This window comes from Acomys russatus, chromosome 22 (genome assembly GCF_903995435.1).
Source record: "Acomys russatus chromosome 22, mAcoRus1.1, whole genome shotgun sequence".
NCBI classification, from domain to species: Eukaryota; Metazoa; Chordata; class Mammalia; order Rodentia; family Muridae; genus Acomys; species Acomys russatus.
The window spans coordinates 26,674,791-26,693,674 of record NC_067158.1 but is presented as its reverse complement, the minus strand read 5'-3'; the positions used below and the strand labels follow the sequence as shown (position 1 = coordinate 26,693,674).

General features: G+C 51.4%; 1 protein-coding gene across 1 annotated transcript; it reads left to right on the top strand.

Annotated features, from left to right (window-relative positions):
- Positions 1-4,767: 4,767 nt before the first annotated feature.
- On the top strand, positions 4,768-17,477 carry Lrpap1 (LDL receptor related protein associated protein 1). Its single transcript, XM_051165030.1, has 8 exons — positions 4,768-5,016; positions 8,344-8,488; positions 11,524-11,645; positions 12,465-12,585; positions 13,059-13,217; positions 14,854-14,936; positions 16,070-16,246; positions 17,069-17,477. Exons 1-8 carry the CDS (start codon positions 4,804-4,806, stop codon positions 17,129-17,131), a joined length of 1,083 nt encoding a protein of 360 aa, XP_051020987.1. The 5' UTR covers positions 4,768-4,803; the 3' UTR covers positions 17,132-17,477.
- Positions 17,478-18,884: the final 1,407 nt, after the last annotated feature.

Genomic DNA, 18,884 nt, shown 5'->3' with positions numbered 1-18,884 from the left:
TGATGCTGAGAACTGGACCGGGGCCTCTGCAGGAGCAGCCAGTGCTCTTAACCACTGTGCTCCCATTCTCAGAATTTTTTTTGCGGGGGAGGGGGGTGGGCGGGCGGGGAAGGGAGTTGTTTTTTGAGACAAGGTCTCACTATTTAGCCCTGGTTGGCCAGGATCTCTCTGTGTAGATCAGATCAGGTTGGCCTCAAGTTTACAGAAATCACCTCCCTCTGACTCTAGATTGCTGAAATTAAAGGCATGTACTACCATGACCAACGTGGCGGCAAGTTATTCTTTAGGAAAAGAAGAGTCTATGACAGAAGTAGAGAAAAAAATTGATCATTCGTCCTGCTGTCTATCCAGCTACCTATCTATTCACCTACCAACCTACCTACCCAACACTTAAGAATCCCAACCCTTATGTATACACTTGCCTATTTACCCATCATCTATCCCTCTACCACCTACCTCTCCATTCATTAATCCATCCACCTATCTACTACCCATCTACCCATTCATCTATCCACCCATCCCCCACTCACCCACCCACCCATTCACTCATGAATCCATCCATGCATCCATGCATCCATGCATCCATGCATCTATCTATACACTGTCCATCTATTCCATCTATACACTCACTTATCTCCTCATGCATCATCCATCCATCCACTCATATCCCTTTTCTGAGCAACAGGAAGCATCTATAGAAACAAAATCCCTGCCCCAGAGAACACACACAAGCTAGGAGGAGGAAGACCCAGACAGAGCCCATAGAGGAAGATGCATAAGGGACGACCATAACGTTTACTAGGTGGCGGTGGCAGGGGACTGGGTAGCTTGCAGTTCAAGATCATCAAAGGAGAACAGATCAGGGTTTTAGAGGAATCACTCAGGTGAGATTTGAAATCGAGGATGATAAAGGTAGGAGTACTGGAGAGAGAGAGATGCTGTCTTTTGTATTTTAGGTTGTTCGGGGGTGGGGGAGCTGCTGGTGGTTTTGTTTTGATTTTAGTTTCTTTGAGTCAATGGTTAGACTCCATAGCCCAGATTGGCCTGAAACTCACTCTGTAGTCCAGGCTGGCCTCAAATTCCTGGTCCTACCACTTTAGCCTCCCAAGAGCTACAATGTGCACCTCTACCCCTGGCTTGTCTTTGAAAGATAAGATAGTACCCATTGCCGGTTATAACATGGTCAGGGAGGGCCTAAATGTTGTAGATACAGGAGGCACTGCTCATGGCTGCTGATGATGAGGAGGAGTGTGGGAATTATACAGTACCAGGATGTTACAAGTCATTATAAAGGGGTCTATGATGCCCATCTGTGGTCAGAGGTCAGAGGAGACATTCAGAGCTGTGTGAAATAAGGGGCAACTTTGGGGACCTTTACTTGAAAAAAAAAATATGGACTAATGGCAATGGCAATACTTGATCTGTGTCCCTTGAGCCAACTCTCTATAGGACTAAACTTTTCTTCTTCTTCTTCTTCTTCTTCTTCTTCTTCTTCTTCTTCTTCTTCTTCTTCTTCTTCTTCTTCTTCCCCTCCTCCTCCTACTTCTTCTTCTTCTTGGTTTATTTTCCTACTTTGGGAGAGCATTTGTATCTGGTGTGTCTTTATTAATCTTCTCTCATGAAGTTCACTCCCATTTTCCCAATACTTTGGCTGGGTATAGAATTCTAGGTCAGAAGTCATTCTTCTTCTCATATAAAATTATTGTTCAACTCTGGCTTTTTGTTTTGTTTTGTTTTTTGTTTTTTGAGATAGAGTTTCTCTGTGTAGCCTTGGCTGTCCTGGAGTCGCTTTGTAGACCAGGCTGGCTTCGAACTCAGAGAGATTTGCCTGCCTCTGCCTCCCGAGTGCTGGGATTAAAGGCATGCACCACCACACCTGGCTGTTCTACTAATTTTTTTTTCTTTTTTCTTTTAAAGACAGAGCCTCATGTTGCCCCAGCTATCCTCAAACTCACTCTGTAGATGAGGATATCCCTGAATTTAGGATTCTCTTGTTGCCACCTCCCAAGTGCTGAGATTATAGCTTCTGCATGCTATGGTGCATGCCAGGCAAGTACTTTAACAACTGAGCCCTGCCTCTCATTCACTGTCTTTCTATTTTAAGTATTGTTATTTGGAAACCCAGAGACAGTTTATAATATTTGTGCTTATGTTTGTCTTTTAGGAAAGGCTTGTAAATCTTTTTGCCTCCTGCATTTCAGACTTTCACAGCGACATGCATGGCTGTAAGGTTTATTTTCATTCATTCTAAGATTCATCCCACAGGCTCTTCTAACCTGACAACTGTTCAGCCCTTTTGGGTCTAGAAATTGTCTTAAATAGCTAATTTTGTAGTTGACTAGTTCCCATTTCCCCTGTGCCTTCCTGGTGCTTTTCCACTAGGAGCATCCCTGGGTTTTAGGACTCCTTCCTTATCTGATGGCACATGGCAAGGAGTGTGGAGTGTCAAGGCTGACAAGAAGCTACTTCCATGATACTCATTGCACTGTGGCGGTCTCTTCGCACTAAGAAAAAGGCTCGCAGCCCTCCATCCTCTCATGCCCTCTCTTTTCAGAACTGCTACACAGCATTCCCAACCTACAGAGCAACTAGGAAGGACCCAGGCAGTGAATCTTGAGCAGAGGTAACACAGCTAGCCTCTCAACCATGTCCTTCTGCCTGTCTGCCTGTCTGCCTATCTGTCTGCCTGTGGGAGGCAGTCTTGGAAACTAGTGAAGGGGTAAGGGGCAGCCTGGCTCCAACCCACCACCAGAATGAATCTGTCTCAAGACTGGAGCAAGGGTCAAGATGAATTTCTGTCCTCTGGGGCCTTCATGTACTGGTAGGCTTGTTACAGTTACACTAACCCAAGCAAATAACAAAGGGTTGTGCATTAAATATTAACAGCTGAGCAGCTGGGAACCTATGCTTCTGGAGAAGATAGATGACTAGGGACTGTCTTCACACTCTTGTCTCAATCCACTGGAAAAAATAAATGAAGCAACTGTCCTTAAGACCTCAGACACAGGCCTGGAGAGATGGCTCAGAGGTTAAGAGCACTGTCTGTTCTTCCAGACATCCTGAATTCAATTCCCAGCAACCTAGCCAGGCATGGTGGCATATGCCTTTAATCCCAGCACTCAGGAGGCAGAAACAGTCAGATCGCTGTGAGTTCGAGGCCAGCCTGATCTACAAAGTGAGCCCAGACAGCCAAGGTTACACAGAGAAACTCTGTCTCGAAAAACAAAAAGCAAAAAAGAAAAAAAGAAGAAGAAAAAAAAGAAAACAAAACAAAAACAAAACAATTCCCAGCAACCACATGGTGGCTAACAACCATCTATAATACAATCCGATGCCCTATTCTGGTGTACATGAAGACAGTGTACTCAAATACATTAAAAAAATAAATCTTAAGAAAAAGGGGGGCGGGCCGGAGAGATGGCTCAGTGGTTAAGAGCACTGTCTGCTCTTCCTAAGGACCCGGGTTCAATTCCTAGCACCCACATGGCAGCTCACAACTGTCTATAATTCCAGTTCCAAGGTATCTGACACCCCCACACCAATACACATAAAATAAAATTAAATTAATTATTTTTTAAAAAAGATCTCAGACACCTCAGAGACAGCGGGGCAGGTGGATCTTTGTGAGTTCAAAGCCAGACTGGTCTACATAGCTGAGTTCCAGGGCTACTGAGTGAGATCCTGTTTCATCTAAAAACAAACAAAACAAAATGAAAAACACCCAAAAGCCCAGAACAAAAACAATCCCCCCTCTCCTGTCTGAAGGGGAGACATTTTAGGCTGGGTGTAGTGGTGCATACTTGGGAGGCAGAGGCAGAGGCAGAGGCAGAGGCAGAGAGATCTCTGTGAGTTTGAGGTCAGCTTGGTCTACATAGTGAGTTTCAGGATAACCAGAGGTACATACACAGTGAGACCCTGTTTAATAAAAAGAAACCAAACCAAACCAAAACAAAATGACCTCTGAAAACAGGTGACAATGTCAGCAAATCACCATGGTCTCTTTCTGGAGAAACACAAGATTAAGAAAAGAAAGAAGGAGGAGGAGGAGGAGGAGGAGGAGGAGGAGGAGGAGCAGGAGGAGGAGGAGAAGGAGGAGGAGAAAAAAAAAAAGCACTGACTCCCCCAAAGACTTTTGTCCTCCATGTCCCTCCCTATTGGAGATTAGGGTCATCCTCACTAGATGACTCTTCTGCCTGTCCCTCCTGGGAACCTCAAACTGTACTGGTGCCTGTCCTGGGTTCCTTGAAAGCCAGGTTGTCTCCAAAACGGGCCACGCCCCCAACAGGCAGGCCACGCCTCATTCTGTCCATTGGATTTTTCTCCAGGGCTGCAGGTAGAAAGAGACTAGGCAGGCCCACAAAGCCTTTCTAACAGAAACCTCAGAAGTGTCTCGGACTTGACCCAAAGACGGAGCTGAGATAGCTAGCTGCTCCCGAGTTTAATGGCAAATCCATCTCCCTCTGTGCTTCTTGCGTGACTACGAGGAGTAGGATTAAGTGCACAGATGTGATGGAGTAGCCCCAGTTTGGCAGAAGGGCCCGGTTTTCCCAGCTTCCCCGCCTTAGTGGAGCCCAGGAGCCCTGCTGGTGGGCTCTGAAGACCGCAGCCCTAGGCCGAGAGAACGAAAACGCCCAGGAACCACAGCTCTCTGCAGGAGGTGGGCGGGACCTGGAGGCAGGCGGAGTCAGACGAAGAGGGAGGCGTGATCTGGAGGCGGATCTGCGTGGAGGGCGGGGCTGAAAGTGGGCGGTCTTACAGGACTCAAGCCTGTCAGTCCCTGTGCGTCTGGCTCTGCAGAGGAAGATGGCGCCTCGGAGAGAGAGGCTATCTACGCTGCCCCGGCTCCAGCTGCTGGTGCTGTTGTTGCTGCCTCTGTTGCTTGTGCCCCAGCCCATCGCTGGCCATGGCGGCAAGTACTCGCGGGAGAAGAACGAGCCCGAGATGGTCCCCAAGCGCGAGTCCGGGGAGGAGTTCCGCATGGAGAAGCTGAACCAGCTATGGGAGAAGGCCCGGAGGGTGAGAGGGGCCGGGAAGATGCTCAGAACTAGGGGGTGAGGAGCTGTTTGTGAGCGAAGGAGAGCAGGCCCCGGATCTAGAGGCTGGCGTAGCCGCTAGACCAGAGGCGGCCTACCCTTTGTACTGCCTCCCCTAAGTGTCAGGTGGGCCACCCTGACCTTACTTGCAATAAGAAAGATTCAAAAGCCCAAAAGGTACTTGGTGCTGATCGTATGAGGCCGGTGCCTGGGAGCCCCAGAGAATGAGTGATACCCTTCCTCGATGTGCACACCTGATCTCTCTGTCCAGAAAGCCAATTTTCCAAAGAGCCAGTTATTCAGATGGAAGTAGTCAGAGGTCTTATCTGTATTTCCCCTATGGGGAGAAGAAAAGCAGGTAACCTGAGATGAGCCTGTACAGGTAGGAACAGCAGAAGTCCCAGCTGCTAATGGAGCTGGCTAATTTGGTGAAGCAGGTCCCAAGAGGGCTGGGATCCCTTAGTATAGGGAGACACTACACAAGACCTGGGGGATGCAAAAGTCAGATTTAGCAGATATCTTAATCTCTGTTTTGGAATGGAGATAGCAAGAGCCTGAGGGCTGGTCTGGGACTTGGGTATTGTAGGCCAGTACTTGGGCTTTTGTTGAGGTATTTATAAACACCTAAACAAAATACCTCAGGGCCTAAGTCTCTTCCTCTCTAGCTTGAAGGAGGTAGTTAGTTGCCCTTTAGCCCTCCAGCTTGAACATTCCTGAGTTTGAGAGGAGAGTAAATAATTTGCAAACTAAGCGTGAGTTTTAAAAGAAAACAGTGGAGAAACTTTGTCCCTGGAGGATCTGGATGGAGAGGTAGTTAGGAGGCTGGCTTCTGGGGAAGGGGCGTGGTACACCTCACAGATAGTCCCACGGGCCCTTCCTGAATTGCTACAGGACCCAGCTAGTGTTTTTGAGGAGCTGCTGCAAGGAGGGGACAGTGATCAGTGTCCAGCCTGCGAAGGTTTGGGACAGCTCTGTGGCCTGGAAAAGCAGTTCAACTTTTCTGGAGAAAAGGGCCAGGAGCACAGCTGGGAGTGGATGTTGGAAGAGCATCACAGCTGTGGGGACCTGCTAGAGTTAAAGAGCATCTGTCTCCAGGCACCCACTGCAACGAGTGTGCTCACACGGGGTTATCTATGGGATGAGGCCACGAAGACTGTGTTGGGGAGATGCAGTCTGGTTCCCTTAGGTCCCGGGATCCCTTTTCCTGAGACACTGGCCCCAGTTCCTCCACCTGCATTTCCAGGTGACTTTCCCAGACCTACTGTGGCAGGTCACCTGTCTTTACTCTGCACCTGTGTGGTCCCTGGGTTCTTCCTCTGCCATATGCACTGATCCATTGCAGCACCAGATTCTATTTCTCCTGGTTGTCCACACTTCCATGCCACTGCTGGGGTGGCTGCTCTCCTCATCCTGTCTATGCCTTGGGTTGTGTGCCCTTCCAGCCCTCTAGCCCTGAAGTTCTGCAGAGGGCATGTGTGTTCACTCTTCCTGCTGAACGAAGGGGGACATTCTTCCGGGCGGCTTCCCTTATAGGACATCTTGTGTCTATTCCCCACTTGCAAAAAGAGTCTTGAGGACACTGGCTGAATTTTGCTTTTTCCTCCTAGACTTGGAGGCTTCCAGCTGTGTCCTACCTGTTAAATCACCTCTGTTTTTTGTTTTTTGAGGCAGGGTTTCTCTGTGTAGCCTTGGCTGTCCTGGACTTGCTTTGTAGACCAGGCTGGCCTCGAACTCACAGAGATCCGCCTGCCTCTGCCTCCCTAGTGCTAGGATTAAAGGCGTGCACCAGGAGGGGCAAGCACCAGGCTCTTATCTTTCATGTAAACATGTAAACATTTGGAATGGCCTTCTGCTCCTTCAGGATAACAGTTATCAGTGCTGTGGATTCCCACCCCGTGCTTTGCTTTAGGTAGATACAGTGCTCACCTAGGCCCCTCCTGGGTTGTAACCTCTTGGGAGTTCTCCATGACCTTCCTTCACCACCCTGGGATGTTTTATCCTTTAAACAGTCTGTGTTTCTTTGTTTTCCAAATACAAAACTGCATTGTAGTGAGCGGAATATAGTTTATCATGTATGAGACCAAAGAAAAAGCACGGCAGAGCTGTTTGCCATTTCCAACGCACCTTTAGGAGAACTGAGGTTTCTCTTGAGGCACCAGGGAGTGGAGTTGGGTGTGAAAGAGCCCTGCAAAGGCATGGAACCCACCGCCACCTTGTGAGATTGGGCAATTTGAGACTTGGGGTGCGGGGGGGGGCGGTCATTGCTTCATGCCAGTCTAACCCTTCACGACCTGAGTCTGGCATTACCCAGTTCCTGTTTCACAGGCAGCTTAGGATGAGCTGTGAGCCATTCAGTAGGGGGATGAGGGCACATCTGTCCTGACTCAGTGCTGCGACATGCCTAGTGTGCTGCAAGATGCAAGGCTCTTGGGCAGTAGGGGAGCAAAGGACTGTCTTTGGAGTTGGGGGGAGGGGAACCTCTGCGTGTTACCACACAATCCCGGAGGCCCAGTTTTTGTCTTCTTAGAGGAAATGTATTCAGATGACGGAAGCTGACTTCTCAGGTCCCCTGGGAGGACGGTCCTTTTTCTTGGTTTTTTTTGTTGTTGTTGTTGTTTTTTTTGTTTTTTTTTGTTTTTTTTTTTTTTTGAGACAGGCGCTCTCTGTAGTAGTAGGCCTAGTTTGCACAAGGCCCTGGATCTGGTCCTGGTACCTCAGCAATAACAACAACAAAATTAAGATATTTTTTATTGGGAATTTTTCTGTAAATTCGGTCTTCTACTCTATGGTAGTTCTTTTTCCTTCTCTTACTTATTGTAAAAAAAAAATATATTCATTTCTTCACCAAGTCCAGGCCTTCACTGGTGTATCCCTTTGCCTGGTACATAGCTCTGAGTGTCAGAATGGTTACGGTGTGGTGCCCTGCTGACAGCTGTTGGCTTCTTACTGGATTTGGGATTATCCAGGCTTTGCCCCAGCTGTGTCTCTAGCTGGGCTCTTTTTGGTTTTTCGAGCAGGGATTCTCTGTGTAGCCTTTGCTTTCCCAGACTCACTTTGTAGACCAGGCTGGCTTCGAACTCACAGCGACCCGCCTGCCTCTGCCTCCCGAGTGCTGGGATTAAAGGCGTGCGCCACCACGCCCGGCTTCTAGCTGGCCTCTTGACCTAGAGTTTTTGACGTTCTTGTGCCTCTTGTCAGCGACCTCCAGCCTTGTCCTCTCTGATCCCAGTCACCCCTCCCCCAGGTCAGTCTTCTTGCCCTTGGTCTGTCACACCGTGGCTTTATCACCTGTTGCTCCTTTCCTGGACAGCTTCATCTGTCTCCCGTGAAGTTGGCTGAGCTCCATTCTGACCTGAAGATACAGGAGAGGGACGAGCTCAACTGGAAGAAACTGAAGGTGGAAGGCTTAGATGAAGATGGGGAGAAAGAAGCCAAACTGGTCCACAACCTCAACAGTACGGTACCTTCCCATTGTTGTGCGGGTGCAGCCCCCAGCTCCCAGGCCAAGCTGAGAGTCAGGGACGGGTAAACTGGGGCATCAGCCTATGCAGCCTGTGAGGTGGCTCATCTGAGGACAGATGCCCTGGGTCACAGTCAAAAGTCCCTGTGCTGCTTTTATGGATGATGAGAGGGACGGGCTGGGGACTTGGTACACTGATACCAAAGGCAACCAAAGACTCCTGGGGGCCATTTGGCTAGGAAGGAAACAAAGGATGCTGTCAGCCAGATGAAGAAGCAGACCTGACCTCAGAACGGACCGTGCTGGCAAGGCAGGGCTGTGAGCATCTCACTGTGTGCGCCCTTACTGTACATGTGCATCCTTCATTCTAGAGGATGCATGTAACTGCTCCACTAAGATTCTTTTGCCTCCCTCCCAACACCCTCAGTCCACAGTCAGGCATTGCTAGGAAGAGTTGAGCTCATCGTGTGACATTCAGGACATAGCCTGTAGACTGGCCACAACCCCTTCTACATGCCCCGTGCAGTGGGGCTCTATCTGAGCTCTGCCACCCATTGGCTGGCCAGGGGCACCTTTGCCCCACCCCCACATACCCCTACTCCTTGGCCTAACACACTGCTTCCCACATGACCTGGGTATGCCCTGCCTCTCATGGTAGTCCCAAGCTGAGTGTAGTGCCTCCCTGCCATGAGGTACCACTGACTACAGGGTAGGTGATGAGAGTTAATGTTGGCAGGCGTAAGCAACTGAACGTGTTGCCAGGGTTCATCCAGGCGGTTTCCTCAGAACTAGCCCTCAGTGCTAAGGTTTCCGCTGTGACAGGAGCTGCCCTTTAGAGTCTCTTCCTTGGGCCTGGTGCTGAATATAGAGTTGGTCCCCTAGGTGGGGAGGCCAGGAGCTGCCAGAAGGAAGTAGGCAACCAGCCTTGTAGAGATGGTGGCATTGGGCTCAGAGAGAGGAATGCGGAAGGCCCGAAGAAGTGAGCTAGTGACCGTCATCCTCCTGCAAGCCCATGCTTCTTCAGCTTGGCAAGGTCTGGCCCACGTACAGCGAGGTTTTCTGTTAGGGTGATACTTTCTTTTCATTGGTGCTGGGGGCCTGGCAGCAGACATTGACTCTTGTAAGTACTTGGGAGTGCTCTTGCGTACTGATGCTGGCCACCCTCTGTGTGTGGTCCATGTGGGCCCTCTCTTCACTGCTCCGGTCATTGTCAGTTCTGAATCCACATCTGGGGGACCAAAGTGCAGAGTCCAGACCCAAAACTTGGGGGTAGGAAACAGATGCTGCTAGTAATCACATGTAGGGTTGGGCCCCCTGCCTTCAACCAGCTCTATCCTGGGTCAGGCCAGACCCTTAAGGCCTGGGCTCATGGGCTGTCTCATCTAGACCCTCAGCTCTTATACAAAGCCTCACATGGACTCAGTCCTCTCGGCAGTGGGCCTGCCTGGTCTGTCCAGGCGCATGCCCACTGCCATCCCCAGGGCTATCTCACTCTCCAGGCTGGGCCCGGGCTACCCAGGTTGGGGGTAGCAGTGACAGCTCTTTTCCATGGTGCCAAGCAATGAGCAGGCTTAGGCTGGGCAGCAAAGCTGCAGAGACAATGCCAGGCACTGGCTCTGAGGCTAAGAGCAAACTGATTTTATTGTCACCCAGGCTGTCCGCAAATTCCAAGACCCAAACATTCCACCTGCCTAAGCCTCTCAGTTTTGGTTTTTTGAGACAAGCTTTCTCCATGTAGCGTTGGCTGTCCTGGACTCACTTTGTAAACTAGACTGGCCCCGAACTCACAGAGATACGTCCACCTCTCCCTCCCAAGGGCTGGGATTAAAGGCTTGCGCCACCATGCCCTGCTTGACACTGTCCACTTTTAAAATCGCTTTGTATGGTCTAAATTAGATGTAATGGAGTCCACATTGAGTCACAGATACCTCCTGACCTGTCAGTAGAAATGGCTTTCTGCGGTCATCAGGGATGCTATAGACTGGTTGTGACTGTAGAGCAAGGCCATGTGCTCACAGACTGGACACTAGGAGTGCATGCCTCATAATTCGTTCTTCATCCCAACTTCTGGAGTGAGGGGAGATTCAAGCTTCCCAGTACCATAATTCTTAGGTCTGGGAAAGGGATAGAAATTCCCCAAAGACATGTGCAAACTGGACAACAGGGACACTTACAGGGTTGGCTGTGACTGAAAGCAGACCCCGTCAGAAGAAGTGGGGAGGCTGCCTTAGGAACCATGTGGTCAGGTCACTGATCCAGTAGGGCCAGGAGACCACAGTGCCATGTGGAACTTCCCAGTTCCCAGAGTTGCTGCATGAAGGGCCCCAAGAAAATGCTGGGGATCAGCGGCTCACCAGCTCAGATATGACAGGGTAACACAACAGAGAAATTATGTACCCTTTCTAGAAAAGACAAGGTCACAGGTGAGGAACAGATCCCCAGAGGCAAAGAAGAAGTTAGGGCCTAGGAGTGTCTCTGCCCTTAAGAGCAGGGATCAAACAAGTGGTTGTACATGGCATACAAGCTACAGGGTAGCCTGGCCATCAGGGGCATGAAATTTAAGAGGACAGGCACTTTTGAAGTCAGCTGGAAGGCTTGTCCTTGTTATGTGTTGGTGACAAAAGGTGGCAAGACCTCCAGAGTGGAAAGACTGTGGGCATCTCAGAGGCCAGGTGCCTATTGGCCAGCCTCTCCTAGCCATCACCCTGATACCCAGGACACTGTCCAAAACTCCACACATCAGGCCACACCCTCCCTGCCTATGAGCTGATTCAGGAGGGCTCAAGCAGGAGGTGTCTGTAGTGGAGCCCAGGGTGTCCTGTGAGTCCCTCCCTAGCTGTGCTCATAAACACTGGAGGACCCAAGCACCTAAGCTGGTGCACGTTCTCACCAGATCTTGTGTGGCCATTCAGGAGAGGGGTGAAAGGAAGCTAGAGCATTCATTCTAGAAAACGAGAAGCAGATTCATCACACGGGCTCCTGCCTATCAGGGGAGACCATGTCCAATAATATCACATGCCCTCTCTCTAGTCATCGTGGCCCGGTACGGGCTGGATGGGAGGAAGGACTCCCAGACGGTACACAGCAACGCACTCAATGAAGACACCCAGGATGAGCTGGGAGACCCCAGGCTGGAAAAGCTGTGGCACAAGGTATGGCTCCCCCCTTCCCTTCCATTGCCCCCCTCCCCCACCACCACCCACCTTAAGATGTGGGGCTGTGGGAAACTGCGTCTCTGCCATCATCTCACTCTGGCCTCTTCTGCCGTGAAGCCTGGTGTGTGAGAACCACATCAGGCCGCCGGCTTCTCCGTGAGACACGCAGATTTCTCCTTCCTGTGAAGTCCGTTGGTTAGTACAGCCCGGCAGAGCTGCTCCTAGCTGTCAGGACTGCGGAATTAGACGTGTGCTTCACAGGCGCCAGGTCAGGTCAGGTCAGGCCGCTGTGTGGTCCTGTGTCCATGCTCAGCAGAGGGGCCCTCAGCCGTGTGCAGATGTTGGTGTGGTCTCTTGGTACTGTAATTGGGAAAGTGGGCAGTACTGGGTCTGGCCCATCTTTGCTTTGGGGGTGCAGACCTAAGCAGAGAGCACAGGTGTGGGGTGGGCACTGGGATACGACAGTGGTCCAGTGCCACAGGCTCACTTGGTCCAGCTTCCCGGATTACCTGTCTGGGTCACGATGATCTGGACCATGCTGGCAGGGTCTTGCCTGACCCTTTTCTGCCTCACCCTGTCAAATTTGCGGACATCAAGGAAAAGGGGGCGCTGCTTCTCGGGCGCTTCCGATTTGATTTTTTTTTTTTTTTTTTTTTTTTCTGGTGCACACACCTAGTCGAGGGTCAGAAGGCTTGTAGAGGACGAGAAGAGCCCCAGGCTCTTTGATCTGGATCAAGGGTAGAGCTGAGAGGCACCTGAAGTCCTGGGGGTTCACTAATGACAAGGACACAGTCACTCAAGGATGTTTCCCCCTAGGCAAAGACGTCAGGGAAGTTCTCCAGTGAAGAACTGGACAAGCTGTGGCGGGAGTTTCTACACCACAAAGAGAAGATCCATGAGTACAACGTGCTGCTCGACACACTGAGCAGAGCTGAGGGTACGCCAGTGCTCCCCTGTGCTGGGCATGGTGCTCCACGGTAGCCTAGGGCTCCGGGGATGGAACGGGGACCCTTTCCTCATCTTTCTACCCGCACTCACAAATGCACTGGTTTTAAACCACTTGTGTTACGGCAGTAGAGCTGCACGGATAAAATGGTTGCTTCTGGGATGACTGAGGTGCCCCGAAGTAGCAGGCCACCACATCTCTAACCTAAGCCAGCCACCATGACTTCTGACCAGTGGGACTAGTACGGAACCTGAGAAAGTTGAGGCCGTTGGGGACCATGGGGGTCCCTGGGGCAGGCCTTCGGGTACAGATAGTGAGACATCCACACTTAGATGCTTGTTTGAGAAAGCCCGTCCATCAGCTAGCACCGAGGGCTGCAGAGGCACGACCGGTGGATAGACTCAGGGCCATCTTAGCCACTGGGACCCGGGTCGTTTTCAGACATTCCGCGTCTTGTTCCGCAGAAGGTTATGAGAACCTGCTTGTTCCCTCCGACATGAGCCACATCCAGAGCGACACCCTGACCAGCAAGCACAGCGAGCTGAAGGACAGGCTGCGTAGCATCAACCAGGGCCTAGACCGCCTGAGGAAGGTCAGCCACCTGGGCTACGGCTCCACCACTGGTAAGCCCTGCACTCTGTGTGCTGACACCCAGTGGTGGGATCTTCTGCTTCTGTTTGAGATAGGCAGACTGCCAGACAGGCATGTGCTTATGGGACAGGTGGTGGCATGGACCCAGAAGTGCCTAGGAGACTTGTCACACTCAGTCCTTGTCTGTGTTAAAGAGTGGCCTGTCCTAGACCGCACTTCCTGGGTCTGTCTGGGCCAGGAACTGGGGAGATGTCTTGGTGATTAGGAGCACTGGCCTCTGCCAGAGGACCCGGGTTTTGTCCCCAGCATCCACATGGCAGCCCACAACCATCTGTCCAGGTGATTCTGGATAGTCCCAGGTAATCCAATGCCCTCTAATGGCCTCCATGGGCACTATAAGCCTGTGATACATAGACATTTGTGCAGGCAAACCATTCATACACATAAAAATTTTTTAAATTTAATTTTATTTATTTATTTTTGGTTTTTCAAGACACAGTTTCTCTGTATAGCCTTAGCTGTCCTGGACTCGCTTTATAGACCAGGCTGCCCTTGAACTCACATAGATCCACCTGCCTCTGCATCCCGTGTTGGGATTAAAGGCGTGCACCATCACCGCCCAACTAAAGGTTAATTTTTTTTTTTTCAATGTTCTCGGGGCTAGAGAGATGGCTCAGTGGTTAAAAGCACTGGCTGCTTTTTCAAAGGTCCTGAGTTCAATTTCCACCACCCACATGGTGACTCACAACCATCTGTAACAGGATCTGATACCCTCTTCTGGTATGCGTGAAGACAGCATACTTACAGTCATAAAACAATTTTTTTTTTTTTTAAATGTTCTGGGCTAGCCCTCAGCCCTGTCACCAAAGTCAAAGTGATAGCAGAGTGGACCTCCAGTTGGCAGCCTCATCCAGGCTGCCTCTTCAGTTTGAGTTCTCTCATACAGGACTGTCTCCATATCCTCTTCCCAGCCTTGTCATTGATCTCAGGCTGGCCGGTGAGCCTGGTATCAACCAAGGTGGTAGCTCCCACTGCAGCAGATGTGCTGTGGCTCAAGGGTGGCCAAAGGCCAGGGAGACTTGTTGGGTAGCTCTTTGTTTAACCCAGAGGTGAGTTGACATCAGGGGATCATGGGAGCTAGAAGGTGAATAGCCAAACCTCAGACTCTACTTTGGTGACCCTCCCCAATGCCCAGATGGGTCTTTTTTTTTTTTTTCTTTTGGTTTCTCTGTGTAGCCTTGGCTATCGTGGACTCGCATTGTAGAACCAGGCTGGCCTCAAACTCACAGGGATCCACCTGCCTCCGCCTCCCTAGTGCTGGGATTAAAGGTGTGCGCCACCACTGCCCAGCCCAAGCTGGGTCTCCTTGGCCCTGTCACATCCCTACTCTCACTCACACCCACCTCAGAGACAGCCAGGAGCATGCTGATGGCCATGGCCAGGTATAGCAGGCAATTCTGGGTCCAGGGGATGTGGCCCCTTCACTGCAGGGGTGAGGTTACAATCAGGCTACATCTAAGCTGGTTCTGTGAGCACAGACCAGGCACTTAGTGCTCACAAGATGCAATACACACTATCCCTTGGGCTGGCGGGCCATGTGGGCCCCCAGCACCAGGGTGTATCCTGCCATGCTACCTCCCTAGACCGACAGCCTTTGCTCTCCTGCAGAATTTGAAGAGCCCCGAGTGATAGATCTGTGGGACCTGGCCCAGTCAGCCAACTTCACAGAGAAGGAACTGGAGTCATTCCGGGTAAGGAACTGGCGTGGGGGGTGGGGTCACCTTCTATTGTGGTCTCCAATGGGATCAGGTTCTCTGTTCTTTTTTCTCACACCACAATACATTTGTGTTTTTGTCCTGAGTCTTTTCTTTCCTGCCCCTGGCATCTGCAGCCCTTGGCAGCCAAATGGTTGGCAGCCAGGTAGACACATGTGCCAATAGGCTCAGTGCCTCCTGTGTGAGCATCTGGCTGTCTGGAAGTCTGCCCAGCACTGTGCTGTGAGGCGCTGGGAGAGGGATGTGTGGCCCTGTTCGGGGTGTGTGTTGGCAGCAGGAGCTGCAGGAGGCTAATGGGTAGAATATCCTCTGAGTAGGATTGTTGAGAGTTACTTGCTGTATAGGGTAGGATGGGACATGCTTGGGACCTGTATGGTTCGAGGTTCTCCGCCCCCCAAGTCCAAGGCTCCCCAGTGTGTCTGTGCCCAAGGAGCTCTAAGGGGTGGAGCCTCTAGAGGTTACCCCTGATCTCCCAGTGAACACTGGACCCATGGATGGGGTAAAAGGGAACAGGCAGAGGAGGTTTCAGCAGCAGCAGGCAGCCAGTGAGAAAGGAGCAAAGGAGCCCTAGGGAGCAGGGGCAGTGAGATGGACGTGAGCCCATCCTTATGGAGCTTGAGCTTTTGGGGCCCAGGAAAAGACCTTAGATCCCAAGATCCAGGATGCCTTAGGCGTGATCTCCTGAAGGCAGAAGATGGGGTGATCACCAGGAATAGGGGTGATGTCCCTGCTGGGGAAGGAGAGAATGAAAAGGAGCACCTGAGGTGAAGCTAAGCCCTGGGGGCATCAGCTTGAACATAGGGCCAGGAAGGAGCTGGACGCCCCCCGACTAGGCAGGGCTGTTCTTCCCAGAGGTATGGTGTTCAGATGTAGGTGGGAGCAGGGTCAGCATGGGAAAGAAGGTAACCAGGGATGGGAGTGCAAAGGTCCCTGCTGGCACCAGGTTCTGATGGACAGTCCCTGCTTAGAGGCTCACAGCAGTAAGCATGTACGGTTCTCAGAGGTGTAGCCTGAGGGCTGCCGGTGGTGGTTGGGGCCATCACTGGTCAAGAGCCAGGCACCCCCGGGGGCTCCATGTCTGAGGAAACTGAGTTGTTGGTGCCTGCTAGGAGGAGCTCAAGCACTTCGAGGCCAAAATCGAGAAGCATAATCACTACCAGAAGCAGCTGGAGATTTCCCACCAGAAGCTGAAGCACGTGGAGAGCATCGGCGACGCCGAGCACATCAGCCGCAACAAGGAGAAGTACGTGCTGCTGGAGGAAAAGACCAAGGAGCTGGGCTACAAGGTGGGGTGCGCCATTCTTCACCCCCTCTGCCCTTGCACCCAGTCCCGCTCAGCTGGGTCTCAGACACGTGACCTCCAGACTCAGGGAAACAAACACAGTCTGTGGGAACAGTGAACGGCCGGGTGGTACAGTAGAACAGTGAGAGCCCGAAGCCCTGGGGCTCAGTGGCCATCACTGTGGTTACCGTAAGGATTTGGGGGTCTCGCGGGGATAAAATCCAAGCATGTTATCGACTACCCTTGGCCTCCAAGAGATTTGTTGCAACATGTGAGGGACCCCGTGAATCTGGGCAATAAACTGGGGGTTCTGGAGCCACTGGGTTTGCTTGGAGACCTGCCAGCTACTGACTCCAAACCACAGGTCTCATTTGGAGGGTCAGTGCTAGCAGCTGCCACTTTGAGAGAACTAGTAAAAACTACAGATCGAGCCTGCCCCAGATCTGGCAGGCTACTACGGTTCTTTGTGCCCTTGTTAAGGGGTTCAGAAGTAGCATTCTGTGACCCCCCACTTACAGGCATCCACTTTAAGGAAGAAGTCACCACCTTCATGACCCACCACAGAGTCTCTTAAAAATAATAGGGCAGGCAAATGCCACAGTGCCATTGTCCTTTGCGATGCTCAGCTTCTGGCTGTTTGTTTTGAGTAGTCCTTGTGTGTTTGAGGCTGCAGTGAGCTCTGCCGTTACTTATGATGTGTTCCGGATGGCTATATGTAGTGGAATATGAGCCAGGGTGCTTAGTACTGGTGTCCAGCTGTCTCCTGTGATGTCTTGATGGCAGGCTTGCCATGTTGTCCCCCACTGACAGGTGTCCCCTTACACAGGTGAAGAAGCACCTGCAGGACCTGTCCAGCAGGGTCTCCAGAGCTCGGCACAATGAGCTCTGAGGACCAGAAGCAACCAGCAGCAGCCCAGAGGGGCCTCTTGAAGACAACTGGGAGCCGTCAGCATGTCATGTGCATGCATAGACTTGTGGTGACTGGTGTGGCTGACCACAGTAACAAGGAGAACCTTTTGACACACCGATCTGATCCTGCTGTGGCTGGCAAGGACATCTTTTCTTTCAAGCAAATGTGGCTGTCACTACCCTGGTTGAGGGCCTTGGGTACAGCTGTCACTGAGGTGTGACTGTTCTCTGTGCTGCAGCAGAAGAGTTTACGTTGAAATCACATAAATCTGTCACTGGAAATGCTGTGTACAGAGTCCTTAAATACATGGCAGGATTTCAAGCCAGCGGTCCTTGCCTGGTATCTCAATGAACGGGTCCACTTGAGCCAGAGGTGGCACCGTGGCAAAGTAAGTTACAGATAAAAGGGAGAAGGGGTGGGCTAGCCTAGTCTACCCGCTTAAAGCATTTCCGTTCCCTCTCCCCACTTCATTCACCTCTCTCCCCTGGGGCCTGACCCCAGATAGTTTTAAATCAAGAGCCCATAGGAGGTGAGATTTCAGGACAAAGATGGCAGAGGTGAAAGCCTGCAGATCTTGCCGGGGATTGGGGGCCATGCATTTTTTGCCTCTCAAAATACCCTGACTGGCTGCCATGTCTAGATTCAGTACCTGATCCCCCACACAGAGTTGCCAAAAGGACCTCTGACCCCTGCAGCTGATCCTGGAAGATCAGGCCATTGGGTTTGCTGCTGGATCTCAGCTCAGAAGTTGAAGTCTGCCTAACAGGAGTACACAGTTAACCATGTTTGTAAGGATATCAAAGCTGGAAAGATGGTTCTGTGAGTAAAATGCTTGCCCCGCAAGCTTGAAGTCTAGCATTCAGATCTACGGAGCCATGTAAATGCCAGCGAGGGTGTTGACCTGCCTATAGTCCCTGTGCTTGAGAGGCAGAGAAAGGACAGCCAGGGTGAGCAAAAGTGGAGCATGATGGGAGAAGACACCTGTGTGCACACACTGACATGTATACACATACACAAGTGAACACACATAGACACCCATACATGGGCAAAACTGCCAGGGCAGCATGCAAGAGGCCTATGGGTTAAGGGCAGCCGCAACAGTGAGGAACAGCAGGCACTGTGGTTCCCTCACCCATGCTGTGTCTGCCACCCTCCTGGCCAGCTGGGATGTGTCCCTCCCAGCACTAGTAAAAAATATGTGCCCAGGGCCCTCAGCAGTGTCTGAGGCTCAGAGAAGTGCTTATAGCTAGGGTCTTGGCTCTGCCTTTCTGGTTCAGCCCAAGGCCTACACCCGGGAGACTGGGATGACACTGGGCCCCAGACACCAGATTCAGAGTTAACTACAGGGGGCAATGCCTGGCTATTAGATGCAAGAGAAGCAGATGAGCCTTTACTGGGGTTTGTCTCTGTCTCTAGAGCCAAAGACTGGGGCTGCATTCTCCTGCTTAGAAAAATGGCGTGCTGGAGTAAAAGGTGTTCGTAGCAGCACACAGCCCGGCGAGCCATCTCAGTGTGAGACAGAGCCCACAGCTGAGTCAGAGAGCCGGATGACCAGTGCAGGGGCTGCCTGCTTCTCGGAGCTGGCCTCTACCTATGGAATCAAGAGGCCACTCTGAACATGTAGGCTCAGACTCTATAAACTGCTCCCTAGGTGACTATAACATTACATGGCAAGGGGACCTCAAACCACAAGCCTAGATGTGGCTAGTAGTGCTCTACCACCTAGCAAAAA